The sequence below is a fragment of the Sprattus sprattus genome, assembly GCF_963457725.1.
Source record: "Sprattus sprattus genome assembly, chromosome: 16".
NCBI lineage: Eukaryota > Metazoa > Chordata > Actinopteri > Clupeiformes > Clupeidae > Sprattus > Sprattus sprattus.
Window position 1 is genome coordinate 27,456,401 of NC_137914.1, and position 16,331 is coordinate 27,472,731.

Sequence of the window (16,331 nt, forward strand, 5' to 3'; positions counted from 1 at the left end):
CACTTATTTGCCTTAAAAAACTCTTTGATTGATATCGCAGTATGCTTTGCGTCATTGTCCATCTGCACTGTGAAGCGCCGTCCAATGTATTCTAAAGCATTTGGCTGAATATGAGCAGAAAATATTGCCCCAAACACCTCAGAATTCATCCTGCTGCTTTCATCAGCAGTCACATCATCAATAAATACAAGGGAACCAGTTCCATTGGCAGCTATACATGCCCACTCCATAACACTACCTCCACCATGCTTCACTGATGAGGTGGTATGCTTTGGATCATGAACAGTCCTTCCCTTCTCCATTCTCTTCTCTTCCCGTCAATCTGTTACAAGTTTATCTTTGTCTCATCTTTCCATAGGATGTTGTTCCAGAGCTGAACAGGCTCTTTTAGATGTGTTTTGGCCAACTCTAATCTGGTCTTCCTGTTTTTGAGGCTCACCAATGGTTTATATCTTGTGGTAAACCCTCTGTATTCACTCTGGTGAAGTCTTCTCTTGATTGTTGACTTTGACACAGATACGCCTACCTCCTGGAGAGTATTCTTGATCTGGCCAACTGTTGTAAAGGGGTTTTTCTTCACCAAAGAAATAATTCTTCAATCATCCACTACAGTTGTTTTCTGTGGTCTTCCGGGTCTTTTGGTGTTGCTGAGCTCACCAGTGTGTTCTTTCTTTTTAAGAATGTACCAAACAGTTGATTTGGCCACACCTAATGTTTGTGCTATCTCTGATGGGTTTGTTTCGATTTTTCAGCCTGGTTCACTGATAGTGACAGCTCTTTGGACATCATATTGAGAGTTGATAGCAACAGATTCCAAACACAAATACCACACTTGAAATTAACTCTAGACCTTTTATCTGTTCCTTGTTAATGCAAAAAATGAGGGAATAACCTGACCCTGACCATGGAATAGCTGAGCAGCCAATTGTCCAATTACTTTTGGTTCCTTAAAAGGGGGAGGGGGGTCACAGATAAAACGTGTTGTAATTCCTACACCGTTCACCTGATTTGGATGTACATACCCTCAAATTAAAGCTGAAAGTCTGCACTTAACGCACATCATTGTTCCATTTCAAATCCATTGTGGTGGTGTACAGAGCCAAAATGATGAAAATTGTGTCAATGTCCAAATATTTATGGACCTAACTGTATGTAAAGCTACCACCTTCATGAATACAAATATCTTCTTTTGGGTGATTTCAGACTTTTGACAGTAGTAGTATCATGCATGGAATACCTTTCCTAGTGAGATCTCTCCTGCCTTGTCTTCACACATTCTCTTTTCTCGGCAGCAATCAGCCGAGCGGTGCGTCAGCACTCTGTTGGACCTCATCCAAACCAAAGTCAACTATGTGGTACAGGAGGCCATTGTGGTCATTAAGGATATCTTCCGCAAGTATCCTAACAAGTAAGTCCTTTGGATTCATATGTCACAAGTATGAACACCGCATGAAGGACATACCTTACAAACACCACCAACAGCCTAGTTGGCTTCCATTAAAGCGTGCTCACGTGATGAGTAGTTGGCGATCTATAGATTAATTGATTGATTAGCCACACAACCAAGGCCAGTGGAATTTGTTTGCGGTAAAACTCTTTTAAACTGTGCAGCACATGACACTCCACATATGATCGTGAAACAAATAGTGATACAATAGCAGACACATATTACACACAAGCACATAAATGAGGTGAACGGTGATAATACCAAACTATAAAAATCAGACTGCTCTTACTAGTTTTAGACAGACGCTTGCCCTGTCCATGGCAATGATTTGTTTGAAATGACTTTTTTTAGTTAGCCTACGTCTACGCCTGGGCTAAAGACCACAATGGAACATGTTGGTGCTATCTCTACTTCCACTGCTCCACCAATTTGCAGCTTATGAAATATTGAGAGATTTGTTTATGTTAAATGACACCTTAGTGGCTCCATTCATTTCTAATCAGTGTGTGTGTATGTACGTGTGTTTTGTGATCAGATATGAGAGTGTTATTGCCACACTATGTGAGAACCTGGACTCTCTGGATGAACCCGAGGCGCGGGCTGCCATGATCTGGATTGTGGGCGAGTACGCCGAGCGCATCGATAATGCAGACGAGCTTCTGGAGAGCTTCCTGGAGGGCTTCCATGACGAGAGCACTCAGGTACACTTAACACTGCAACTTACACTCTGCTCATTCATTATACACTTAACACTGCAACCAACACGCTGGTCATTCACTACAGTTAACACTGCAACCAACACGCTGATAATTCATTATACAGTCAACACTGCAAACAACACGCTGGTCATTCATTATACAGTTAACACTGCAAACAACACGCTGGTCATTCATTATACAGTTAACACTGCAACCAACACGCTGCTCATTTATTATACAGTTAACACTGCAACCAACACGCTGCTCATTCATTATACACTTCACACTGCAACCAACACGCTGCTCATTCATTACAGTTAACACTGCAACCAACACGCTGCTCATTCATTATACACTTAACACTGCAACCAACACGCTGATCATTCATTTAAGCAATAAGCCCCAAGAGGCCGTGGTTTTCGCTGATTTTAAAACAGGTAAGGGGAGTTGTTAGGCACGACGCGAAGCCTTACCTGTTCTAAAATCAGCGCAAACCACGGACTCGTGGGGCTTATTGCTTTTCTAAAACTGTTACTACAAATATTTGATATGATTTCATTAAATAAAAACAATTCAATTTAATAAACAATAGTTTCATGATAAACCGTCATTCTTCCGCCACTACAAAATATAGTTCCTAAATAAATCGTTGCCACACAACCCTTGAAGCAACGCAACAGCCAGATGGAACACTTGCGCTACCGACAAAAAAGGGGTGCTTATATATTATATTCACATTCATTTGTATATCGCCATTAATAGTGCAATTGTTGAAATAGTTTTCAAACGGGCTCCTCTTTGCTGGTGCAGCGACAGGGGTATCCTGATTTTGACGCTTCAGTGTCCCAGATGATGTTGCTCCACATGTGTATGAAATGCGCTGTATAAATGCATCATATATTTTATATGATGGTTGGTTTGATAGCTTTCTAGTTTTGTTTGTTTCAAGTGACTCATTTAGCTTTGTAAAACATAGTAAATATGTGTGCTAGGGCCTACATTTAAAGTATCATGTTGTAGAAGTGTTGCAGTTAAGCCCTGGTGTTTGTATGAGTGTATAATGTCACTGATGTTTGTATGAGTGTATAACTGCCCTGGTGTTTGTATGAGTGTATAACTGCCCTGGTGTTTGTGTGAGTCTATAATTGCCCTGGTGTTTGTGTGAGACTATAATTGCCCTGGTGTTTGTGTGAAACTATAACTGCACTGGTGTTTGTGTGAGTCTATAATTACCCTGCTGTTTGTGTGAAACTATAACTGCCCTGGTGTTTGTGTTAGTCTATAATTACCCTGCTGTTTGTGTGAAACTATAACTGCCCTGGTGTTTGTGTGAGTCTATAATTACCCTGGTGTTTTTATTAGACTATAATTGCCCTGGTGTTTGTGTGAGAGTATAATTGCCCTTGTGTTTGTGTGAGCCTATAATTGCCCTGGTGTTTGTATGAGTGTAATGTCCCTGGTGTTTGTGTGAGAGTATAATGTCCCTGGTGTTTGTGTGAGTCTATAATTGCCCTGGTGTTTGTGTGAGTCTATAATTGCCCTTGTGTTTGTATTAGTGTATAATGTCCCTGGTGTTTGTGTGAGAGTATAATTGCCCTTGTGTTTGTGTGAGCCTATAATTGCCCTGGTGTTTGTATGAGTGTAATGTCCCTGGTGTTTGTGTGAGAGTATAATGTCCCTGGTGTTTGTGTGAGTCTATAATTGCCCTGGTGTTTGTGTGAGTCTATAATTGCCCTTGTGTTTGTATTAGTGTATAATGTCCCTGGTGTTTGTGTGAGAGTATAATTGCCCTGGTGTTTGTATGAGTGTAATGTCCCTGGTGTTTGTATTAGTGTATAATGTCCCTGGTGTTTGTGTGAGTATAATGTCCCTGGTGTTTGTGTGAGTATAATGGCCCTGCTGTTTGTGTGTTCCAGGTGCAGCTGCAGCTGCTGACAGCCATTGTGAAACTCTTCCTGAAGAAGCCCACTGAGACTCAGGAACTGGTCCAGCAGGTGCTCAGTCTGGCCACCCAGGTGAGGCATTACCCACTACACATATCACTAACACATATCGGTGATATGTGGCCATTTCCCTCGACATCAGGCATCTAATATTCAGGCCTTGGAGGAAATGATTTATTTGTCTTAATTCATGGCAGGGTCTTGTAACCAAGGCTATGGGCATAAGGCTATGAGTCGAAGCTAGGCTGCAGGCAGTGAAAGAGGAAGCGTTTTTTTTTGATGAAACAGATGTCAAAATATCTGAAGAAAGTCCTGAAGATATTGATACAATTTTATACAAGATATTTTATACTGCCCATTATTTCACAACTGAACACAATTTAACACATCAAAGCAAATATGCATTACATTATCCATGTTGTGGAACTTCAGGAACATTTCATTTCAGTTCATTAATGCATGCTGCAGAAACCTCTCTGCAAAAATCCATGGTTTGATGGCTTGTCTCCAAGGCAGAATTATCACATACCAAAAGGTGTAGCAGGAGACACTGTGCTAACAAGCATGCCGTCAAGCTTTTTTTCAGCTAAATTTGGGTGGGGGGCAGGGGCCCGCTGAAATCTGATATATAAAACTCAGTTCATTCAAGCAGGCTATTGATCTTGTATGAGTTCTGTCAAACAGTCATAGACTTCAGGGTTACAACTATTCACCTATTGTTTCATTCTGACATTTACTCATCCACTGTTTCCACATTTGCTCCCTTTCTTGTTTCTTTTGTTCGTAGGACTCTGACAACCCTGACCTGCGTGATCGTGGATACATCTACTGGCGCCTTCTATCGACTGACCCCGTGGCAGCCAAGGAGGTTGTGCTTGCAGAAAAGCCTCTGATCTCAGAGGAGACAGATCTGATCGAGCCCACCCTGCTTGAGGAGCTCATATGCTGCATCGGAACTCTGGCTTCTGTCTACCACAAACCACCCAGTGCCTTTGTGGAGGGCAGCCGTGGGGTCCAACACAGAAGGCTCCCGGCTCGCACTGGCTCGTGAGTCACTCAATATACATACAACACATGTTTAAATACACATGCACACACATACTCATATTGCTGATCTTTTTCACTGAGTGGTAATTGTTCTAGAGGTCCTGGTAAAAGCCTGTTTGGAGGCTGATAAAGGAATATGACATGAGTGAGACTGCCAGGATGACACTCGTCCAATCAGAAATGAATACATTGTGCAACTGGACCTAACTGATTTATAATGTATCTTTATATAATGTATAATGACACTTCAGTGTCTTATTACAGTGTTTTTTACAGAGAGATGTACAAGCTCAAAACATAAAACTTTCTCATAGAAATTCATAATGATCTTTAACTCTAACTGCAACTCTGCTTTGAGCTGCATTCTCTCCAGCTCAAAGCAACTGGCACTTTTTCTTTTGTTTAGGAAATCCAGACCTTAGTTGTGTCCTTCAAAGCTATATTTATTGTAAAATATTCTGAACTTTGATAGCTCTATGAAGAAAACTGACTCTATAAATGATATATACAATATGTGCCTTCCTTCATCAGGGAACTGTGTGCTTCCTGTAATTCTGCTCCAACTACTGGATCTTCTGTTGTGTAGATTTCTGTGTTGTCTTCCTGCAGAGGATCTGAGTTTGTCACCGGTGGAGTTGGTATCATTCTGTACCTCCCTTTCTGAAAGTGTTTTGCTGTGATTTTCTTGTGTTTGCCAGAGGTGAGAGTTCTGAGAGCCCAGACGTTGGTCAGTCAGCTGGCGTGGTGGCAGACGCTCCTCCGGCGGTCATCCCCACCCAAGGGGACCTGCTTGGTGACTTGCTCAATCTGGATCTGGCCCCACCCACCTCTTCTGGTCCCACCGTGCCCCCGTCCATGCAGATGGGTGCGATGGATCTCCTCGGAGGCGGCCTCGATAGCCTGGTATGCCATGTTTTAACTTTTCTTGGTTGTTGAGCCAACAAAAATCAATCAATAAAAAATTGATTGATTAAAAATCTTGCATACATGCTGATCCGAACCATCCTGCACAAGATGGCGCGTGATGGCAGTTTCCATTTCAACTTTGGATACACCAAAGTAAAGGTCATATTCACTTCCAGATGAAGGATGACCAGGGAAATGAGATTCTACCATAGAGGTTCATGGATGACAAATGAAATGACGTTCTACCATAGAGGTTCATGGATGACAAGTGAAATGATATTCTACCATAGAGGTTCATGGGGCTTAAGTGTCCTCCAGAGGCTGACTCCTCTGGTCCGCTCCGATGTATATCAGTCAGCCCAGCATTCAGTGACTTGGAGCATGATTTCAGTGTATTTCTCCTAATGATGCCCTTCACTCTGCTCTTCCACTGACTTTGACTTGTTTTCAGCTTGATCTTTCTTCCCTTCTTTTCTTTTCTTGTGCATTCCATGTCTGTAGATGGGGGATGAATCAGACACGGTAATTACTGACAAGAGAAAATAGCCTAGAAACCTTATCTGATGGCTGTGGGAGTATTAGCTGAGTCACTAGGCTAGCCATTTCATCTACTCTGGTAGATGTTTCTTAAACGGTCTTCTTTTAAACCACAAAGAACAGTTTTATACTCAAAGGTCTATTTTGCACACACAATTTGTCTTACCTTTGTGCTATCACTAGTAAATCATTTTTAATATGTAACGGGTCATTTCATACCAACTCACCTTTAGCCTCACAGGTCATACCATGGATCTTCAAAGAAACATTTAGTTAAATGTGCCCATTTTATTCACATAGCTGTGCAAACAGTCGCATTCATATTTTGTCTTACACATTTTCAAAGATGACTCCCTGGCACAAATTCTTTATATACATGTCATGCAGTCAAGAAACTGAAGGCTGAAAGAGGTTGGCTTTTGTAACAGGACAATGATGAAACTATACCTCAGAATACACTAACTAATGAGCCGTCGCCCAAATCTGGGTGAATCTGTGCATGCAAGACAGCCTAAAAGTATCTCACAACTCGGAAGTGCATAGAAGAGAGTGTGACAAATCCTAAATTGTCATTTAAGTTCTACACAGGAAAAGATGTTAAATTCCTTGTGCCTATTGCTTGGGGACTTCCCTCAATGACCAAAGCTCTCACTATAACATGCAAGGACTCATATCCAACCACCTAACCTAAGTATTACAACAGTCAAGTCAATCAGTCAGTTGTCAGTCAATAGATTGGGAGTTGACATAAAACATTGAGAACATTTTTTTATATCAAATATCTGTTTATATCTAGGTGAGTTTTCCATGACATGACCAGTGAAGATTAGGGTTAGAATCTAGGTGAGTTTTCCATGACATGACCAGTGAAGATTAGGGTTAGAATCTAGGTGAGTTTTCCATGACGTGACCAGTGAAGATTAGGGTTAGAATCTAGGTGAGTTGGCATGGAATGACCCAAATGAAAAGACATATTTTTCTCTAAATGCTACAAAGTGTTCTGAAAGGAGCTGTCAATGAATAAGTCTTAAAATCTTGACCAAGTCTAGATTTGGGATATTGGTTTATCCAGCAGACAACTGTGTGAATCTACCAGGTCAATGTGAAATAATATGACAATGCCATTTAGTGCAGTACATTTCAAATACTTAAACAGAAGTACACAGTAAACATAATATTGTGTCTTGTTTCATTTAAACACATATAAGGTTTACCCATACACTTGACATTTTCTAGTATTATAGGTTTTTATAATTTAAGTCATATTGTAGTTTTTTTTCAATAACGTGCCACCCTAATCCTGATCGTAACAATCATTGCAATTTCTGACTAGTCTAGCAGAGAATAATTGTCTCTTGCACATTCTGTAAATATTGTGCTAATGAATGATCATTCTATCATCAGCCTCCGGTTCCACCTCGGGCAGAGTGTCAGTCACCACAGTCCCCCCCAGAGTATAGTCACCCTGAGGTCTGTGGAGGGGTCAAGGTTCAAACTGAAGTGAAGTTGGTCTGTTGGGACACTCACTTTTGACATGAATATGTCCTGATCATTTATAACAATCATCCCACCATGTCAACCATTTGCCCTCATAATGCCTTTGAACTCCGTTTGCGCTGTAGGAAGAGTTCAACTCTTTAAGAGTAGCAAAAAGTCATCCTCAGATTTCCAACCCTCCCACTCCTAACACCTTCAGCTGTAGGTCCAGTTCTATATCCAGACTGTGCTCCCTTGTAGTCATGTGCACAAACAGACCCTTGTGGACATGATCCTGATGTACAAGTAGATGTGCTCAGGTGTGTTCATAAACCGATGTTCTCCTTTCTGATGTGATCATTCTACCCTCTGTAATTCTCCCTGTCTTTTTCTATTCAACTGTATGGTGAATGGTGAGGTTAACTGTAAATAGACGAACTGATTTGCATATTAATTGTTTTGTCTTATTTGTGACAGCTCGCAGGAGATATTGCTGGGAGTCCTGCGGTGAGTTTCAGATTCAATTTCATCCTTGACTTGGAAATAATAATGTGGCGCATGATTTGGTTAGTCACCTCTGTGAATTCATGAGAAAGTAAATACTGTATTTGTGTGTCAATCTAATGACGCTGTGTAATGCATAATTTAGGGTCACCTATTGAAAGAGCACAAAACCATCATAATAAAAACACTAAGTATGATTATAATAAGTCATCACAGGTAGTGGCATCTCCTTCTACCAGTTGGACAAAAGCAAAAGGTCATGATAACATTGAACAGCAGTGGCTTAAGCATCTGGACCGGGCTGTATGGTTTAGCTGTGCGTGTCGTAGTCGACCCCCTCTATTCTAAAAGGAGCTTGTTGGAATATGACCTGAAGTTCATGACCAGATCATTTGAAGCTGAAGGATACCATCATAATGGTATGATGCCCTAGCCTGTACAATCAGAGAAGCACTGACTGCTTTTATATGTCCACAACATAGGATGTGTATTGGCAGTAGGTTTAGAAGATCACATGGTGCCTAAGGACATGTGTCTGGAAGTATGGAGCTTTTGCCAACGTTTCAGAAACAACTTGCATATTTGGAGATAGACTGCTGGTATGCTTTTGGACTTAATTGGTTCTCCCTGTATTAATGTAAATGTCTGTCTGCCCCCACTACAGATGGCTACTGGTTTGGCATCAGCACCAGTTGGACTTCCAGCGTCTCTCAGTGCTCCTGTGAGCAGCGGACTGGATGATCTCTTTGACTTGGGAGGGGGTGTTAGCATGCCAACAGGAGCTTATGTGGTTCCAAAAACTGTGAGTACTTCAAAATTTGTTAGAGCTAATTCAAAAAGTCTATCATATGTTTTAAGGCATCTTCAGTATATGAAACTGCCTTTGGTTGTAGTTGGGTTCACACAAAATAAGAATAGAATAGAATGTCTCGTATCATGAACTCCCCCTCCCCAGTTGAGAATCATAGAAGAGGGAGGAGAGAAAACTAGTCCATTTCCTCTTTTCAAAGGTTTTTTCAAAATATCATCCAGGGACAAATTAGACACTAGATGTTGTATGTATATTCAGACTATTAGTTGGGCATAGCCATGATTGCATGAACACATGAATATGAATGCATTTGGTTTTGTCTGTTGTTATGGGTGAGTTTCTGTTCGTTTTAGTTGGATCATAGCTTCTTTGTGGTTGGATTTGAAGTAAAAGCCATTTAAAGTCAAAATTCCACCTCAGTTGAATATCTTTCATCCTTAGATATGGCTGCCTGCCATGAAGGCCAAGGGGCTTGAGATCTCGGGCACGTTTGCCCGCCGTGGTGGCGTCCTCCACATGGAGCTCTCCCTCACAAACAAGGCAATGAGTGTCATGTCTGATTTTGCTGTCCAGTTTAACCGGAACAGGTATTCAATGTCACATGGGGTTGGTTTATCCACATTATACTGCCCCTATTTCATTGCTTGCATGACTTGTTTTTGTCTTCTGTTCCATTTTCTTTTGCTCTGTTCCAGTTTTGGACTGGCCCCTGCTGGGCCTCTTCAGGTCGTGGCTCCCCTTAACCCAAACCAGACCACTGAGCTGGGCCTACCGCTCAGTACAGTCGGGCCTGTCATGAAGATGGAGCCCCTCAACAACTTGCAGGTACATTTTCAGAAATCCTTACAGTGACATTGACTTAACACTGACACATTAAACAGTAGCAGTACATCCTGGATATTCGCTGTGGCCATAAACTCAACCAGAAGTATTCAGTGGTAGCGTTTCTGTCAACAAGTGCGGCCTTAAGTTTACAACTTAGAAATAACCACTTGTTTCTGTCAATGACTGTGGTATTAAGTTTACAACTTAGAAATAACCTCTTGTTTCTGTCAATGACTGTGGTATTAAGTTTACAACTTAGAAATAACCACTTGTTTCTGTCAATGACTGTGGTATTAAGTTTACAACTTAGAAATAACCACTTGTTTCTGTCAATGACTGTGGTATTAAGTTTACAACTTAGAAATAACCACTTGTTTCTGTCAATGACTATGGTATTAAGTTTACAACTTAGAAATAACCACTTGTTTCTGTCAATGACTGTGGTATTAAGTTTACAACTTAGAAATAACCACTTGTTTCTGTCAATGACTATGGTCTTAAGTTTACAACTTAGAAAAGACCATTTGTTTCTGTCAATGACTGTGGTATTAAGTTTACAACTTAGAAATAACCACTTGTTTCTGTCAATGACTATGGTATTAAGTTTACAACTTAGAAATAACCACTTGTTTCTGTCAATGACTGTGGTCTTAAGTTTACAACTTAGAAATGACCACTTGTTTCTGTCAATGACTGTGGTCTTAAGTTTACAACTTAGAAATAACCACTTGTTTCTGTCAATGACTGGTCTTAAGTTTACAACTTAGAAATAACCACTTGTTTCTGCCAATGACTGTGGTCTTAAGTTTACAACTTAGAAATAACCACTTGTGACCTCTCGGACTCATCTGACAAAGATCAGCATCACTTGATGGCACAGTGCGCCAAAGTATGTGATCAAAATGTATTCTTGGTTTATGTGTGTAACGACACACAGACAACAGTTGTAATATAGATTATGCATTACTTTGTTTAAACGAAAAACAAGTTGAAAGGGATTGCAGTGCTGAAACTTGAAGTTAATGTGCCTCTCTTGACTTTCCTGGCAGGTGGCTGTGAAGAACAACATTGATGTCTTCTACTTCAGCTGCCAGTACCCCATCAGCATCCTGTTTGTGGAGGATGGGAAGATGGGTGAGAGACATTCGTCTGGAGCCTCACATGCTCTGATGGACCTCTTCAAGTTGTTTTGAACGATATCTTCTGAAAAATAATGTGTTCTCTGGGATAGCCTCAAGAATGACACCAAAATAGTTCAAGTTGCAACAAGATCCATCAGTGGCAAAAAAATATTACATAAACTGTATATAGTATATTACTATATTATATCTGATACATGTTCCAAACATGAGCATTGCTGCCGATGATCAACCAAAATCAGCTTGTCTAGGGGCAAAAATTATTTAATATTTAAACTTATGAGGAAGGTATCTTGCCCCATTAACCATTCTTGTAGTCTTAAGTCTCTCCCTCTCTCTCTATCTATCTCTCTCTCTCTCTCATTCCTACTCTTTGCTTTCACTGCCTAATGTATCTTCTATTTCCAACAGAACGTCAGGTGTTCCTGGCCACATGGAAGGACATTCCCAATGACAGTGAGGCTCAGTACACGATCAAAGACTGCCACCTCAACTCAGGTTAGCCATAAGAACTAGACCCTGTGTGATGTTACTGTGCCTCCCTCTTTAAAGACTGCCACCTCAACTCAGGTGACCAATCAGAACTAGACCTGTGTGATGTTACTGTGCCTCCCTCTTTAAATGAATCAAACCTTCTAGACTTCTTCTAGAGTTGACTGTAACATAAAGACTCCCCAGCTCTGGAAGAGTATTAAGTCTACTTCATACTTATTCCTTTTGGACACCGACTAATAACTGGCTTGAGTTTTTAGTCATCTCTGAAGCAGCACTGACCCATCAGAGCATAGCAAGTTAATCAAATCGATTGATAAGGCTAAGAAGATGGATAAGGCTAGATAAGATCAAATAGATTAGAGGATAGGCTTCATTAGGTCATTTTTGTAAAGTGGGGGAAAAAATGAGAAGGAATAAAAAAATCCAGTGGAATAGTTCAGTCACTGTGGACCTATAGTCCCCTCTTCTAATACTACCACTCGTACATGGGTTCTAGTAGATTAGTGTGTACAGGTTTAAGTGTACTTCTCATACTACCACTCGTACATGGGTTCTAGTCGATTAGTGTGTACAGGTTTAAGTGTACTTCTCATACTACCACTCGTACATGGGTTCTAGTCGATTAGTGTGTACAGGTTTAAGTGTACTTCTCATACTACCACTCGTACATGGGTTCTAGTCGATTAGTGTGTACAGGTTTAAGTGTACTTCTCATACTAGCCCTCATACATGGGTTCTAGTAGATAAGTGTGTACAGGGTTAAGTGTACTTCTCATACTAGCCCTCATACATGGGTTCTAGTAGATAAGTGTGTACAGGGTTAAGTGTACTTCTCATACTACCCCCACGGGTTCTAGTGTGTACATGTTTAAGTGTACTTGTCATACTACCCCTCGTACAAGTGTTCTAGTAGATGAGTGTGTACAGGTTTAAGAATGACATCAGCAACATAGGTAACAAACACATTAGGCTTTCCCAGTGGTGTTCACAACATGCTAGTCATAGAGACGGGGAAACGGCTCAAAGCAAATCAAACTCAACAAGGTAAATATGAACAAAAGAATGTGCTTGGAAATGTGCTTCATGCATGGCTGGGGAAGGCATTCTCTGATGACCCAGCATCTGTGTGTTTCTGATGTACGAAAAATGAACAAAGAACAAAGAAGAGAAAACAAAGAGATGTCAGGCACTGAGCACCTTTCATTTATGTTTGGATACAAAAGACAGGACCCTACACAGTTGTGTACAAAAGGTTTACTGTTATTTTTTTATGAAATTGAACTGTACTATCCAGTTAAAAATGTTATCTTTGGAATGGAAGCATCAAAAACCACGAGGACTGCCGAAGGTTAGAGTCTTGTCCGATTTAATGGTGAACATCCAAGGAAAGAATTCCAGAAATGTTGTCGGGTTATATGGCATGCATCAATCAAACCTCACGCTCACAGTGTTCGATGGTAGTTGGGACTTACTTCAGTGTCCTTATATGTCAAACAGGAGTAAGCACATCACCCTTCTGTTCACCATACTTAGACCCCGCTTTTAAACATGCAACCATAGATTGCACTGAGTAACTGATATTGGTGTTTCAGAGCCTTCAGGTACTCTTTGAATTATTCATCCATTAAAACTGGTCTGGGCACCCCACTTGGAGCTTAAACAGTCAGCATGATTAACAGTCCAATAGCTGCTAATGAATGGTGTTGTTTTTCTGCCTCAGATGCTGCAAGCGCTCGCCTCCAGAGCAGTAACATCTTCACCATAGCCAAACGCACAGTGGAGGGGCAGGACATGCTCTACCAGTCCATCAAGCTCACCAATGGGATCTGGGTCCTAGTGGAGCTCAGGGTGCAGACTGGGAATCCAACCTATATGGTAAGGGGAAGCATAACACAGATTAAGGGGCTCATTAAGTTCAAATTATGAATTCATTCTTAAATATCCAGTATGATGTTTGTGAACTTCAGTGTTCATTCCCTCAAGAAATATTGTTGGCCTGGTTGAATATTGAATGTAATACAATATGAAGCAACATATTTGAATGGTATGTCTTTGCAGGCAGTGTTTAAAAGATCCTCAAACTCATTTTGGTAGTACATGCAAATCTGAAAGGGAGATCAACACGCCTCTTGCAGTCTGACAGGATTTGGTTTTAGCCAGTCCATGGACAATTAAAGAGGGAACCCTTAATAAAATAACTTCTTGTTATATTTGCTAATATAGCCTTTAATAAATAAATAGAAAAAGTAAAAACAGCTACCTATATACGTACCTCAACTCCATAATGTCGCTAGCCAATAAACTTACCTATTGTGTCTGTTCTGTGTTCTAGCTCTCAGTGAAATGCAGAGCCGCAGAGGTCTCGCAGCTGGTGCACCAGTGTTATGAGATGGTGCTGAAGAACTGATCCAGGATCCCCCTCACCACTCAGCTGGTGCACCAGTGTTATGAGATGATGCTGAAGAACTGATCCAGGATCCCCTCACCACTCAGCATGTACAGACAAATCACTGGCGGGCCAATCCCTGCATTTATGTTTTCTTTCTGGTGCACTTGACTCCAGCTCCTCAAACACCTTTTAATCTCTTCATCACCTTAAATCAGGTTCTTCTTATGATTTTAGAAATAATACCCTTTTCTGACCATGATCTGTTAGTTTGACATTCATTCATTCATTCATTCAGTCCTGTCCTCCACAGCAATTAAACCGGAGTGTGTGTCCCATGTGTTTCCTTGTGGGGCTGGGACTCCTAGAACCAGTCTGTTCCTCCATCTAGGATCCCATATATGCTTCATAAGGAACAACACTTAGACACTTGGGTTCTTCTCCTGAGCTTCTGTTGAGTTTGTGGAGTTGATGTGCATGTTTAGTCAGTCCTAGCATCTTCAGCGTGTTAAGTTCTCTCTCTCTGTCTTTGAGCCTTGAGCTCTTCTTCAATAGTAGTTGAATCCCCTTAGATCTTGTGTTTAAAGGGACCGCTTTCCTTTTGGCCTTTTGAGAAACACTAATAACTAGTACATCTCTTCCTACAGTCATGATTTCTATGTTGACCATTTGGCAACTCCATCATATAAACTCAAAGCGTTTGTGTGTCCTTCCTTTTTGTTTGTTAAGTGTGTGCCACTGTCAGGTTCTCACGCTGGGATAGACTTATCCACCTACTACTTGTCAATCATTCCAGTTTGTATTCCTTAGTTTATGTTCATATCAGAATTATGATATTACTCAAATGTATGAAATTAGTTTGACTTTCTGGGGCGGCCACTTCCATTGCTGATCTTGTAAAGACGAGGCACTGTAGGTGTTGGGCAGCAGTGCATCATTAGAATATATCTCTGACCAAGCTGTCATAATACTGGGAGACCACCAGTGACATGTGATGCAAAATGCACAACAGAATGAAATTCCATCTTAGCCTTTGCTTTACTTAAATTCAAAGTAGATGGAAGATTTGAAGTTTTGGATTTTAATTTAGGAATGAGAAAGAAAAACTGTTGCTGTGTGTAAATCCTCCATAGATTATGTGCTCTGAAATGGCCCTTATTTCCAGTCAATGTTCTTGATCTGTTTTGTGTAATAAAGTATGAAATTAAGACTATTTCAGTTGTGTTTTCAGTTAGAATTTGACAGTCGAACACACACACAGCCTTCCTCAATGACCTACAGAACATTCCTGTGAACCCACAGGAAGAAAGCAGAGGGCATAAATCATGGACAGCACAGTGCTTTAGTGCTATTTTAAGGGTTAAACAAGGGAAGCAAATACTACAAAGGGAGAAAACAGAAAATAAAAAAACAAAACAAAACATGAGGTCGTAGAGATAATGTGTACAAGTTATAATCAGTCAGGAATGGCTAGTTAATTTACAATGTCAGAACTAGGTCATTTATGTAAATGGACCATTTTCCCCATCTCTTTTCTCCAATCTCTTTTTGGAGCCGTATGGAATATGTCGTCTGTTCAAGGAGGTGTAAATGTTTCACAATACCAACAAACGTGCCCACAGTAGGAGCGTCTTTCTGAAGCCAATATTTTGTGATCGCCTTTTTCCCAGCTTCCAACATAATTTTTAAAAGATACTCATAGTCTTTGGACAATCCCTCAGGGAAATGGCACAAGTAAAGATAAATGAATGTTACATCCACACTAAAACCCAAAACCTTATCAATGACTTCTGTCACATCCTTCCAGTAGATCTGGAGTGAGGGGCACAGCCAGAACACATGTGCGTGGTCTACCATGCTTTCTCCACATTCCCTCCAGCACCCTAACTGAGTGTCTGTCTGTTTACCTTTTTGTTTATTGGTGATAAAAAATCGAATCAAATTTTTCCAGCAAAAGTCTCTCCAACCAAAAGAGTTAGTAGTAGAGGACTGTGTTTTCCAAGTGTTCATCCACATGTCCTCTGTTATTTCAATGTCCAGTTATTTTTCCCATCGTTGCTTCACATACTCTGTGGAGTCCTTTTTGAGTGATGTGATGCCACGGTACAGTCTGCTTA

General features: G+C 40.7%; 1 protein-coding gene across 1 annotated transcript in view; it reads left to right on the forward strand.

Moving 5' to 3' along the window:
- Positions 1 to 15,422, forward strand: part of ap1b1 (adaptor related protein complex 1 subunit beta 1) — a 33,315-nt gene extending 17,893 nt beyond the window's left edge. Inside the window, exons 10-22 of the mRNA XM_080854387.1 lie at positions 1,293 to 1,408; positions 1,983 to 2,148; positions 4,062 to 4,160; positions 4,876 to 5,135; positions 5,834 to 6,038; positions 8,532 to 8,561; positions 9,223 to 9,360; positions 9,811 to 9,956; positions 10,065 to 10,194; positions 11,244 to 11,328; positions 11,745 to 11,831; positions 13,549 to 13,703; positions 14,161 to 15,422. Coding sequence (XP_080710513.1) covers positions 1,293 to 1,408; positions 1,983 to 2,148; positions 4,062 to 4,160; positions 4,876 to 5,135; positions 5,834 to 6,038; positions 8,532 to 8,561; positions 9,223 to 9,360; positions 9,811 to 9,956; positions 10,065 to 10,194; positions 11,244 to 11,328; positions 11,745 to 11,831; positions 13,549 to 13,703; positions 14,161 to 14,235 — 1,692 coding nt within the window. The 3' untranslated portion in view covers positions 14,236 to 15,422. The remainder of the gene's footprint in view (positions 1 to 1,292; positions 1,409 to 1,982; positions 2,149 to 4,061; positions 4,161 to 4,875; positions 5,136 to 5,833; positions 6,039 to 8,531; positions 8,562 to 9,222; positions 9,361 to 9,810; positions 9,957 to 10,064; positions 10,195 to 11,243; positions 11,329 to 11,744; positions 11,832 to 13,548; positions 13,704 to 14,160) is intronic.
- The last annotated feature ends 909 nt before the right edge of the window (positions 15,423 to 16,331 follow it).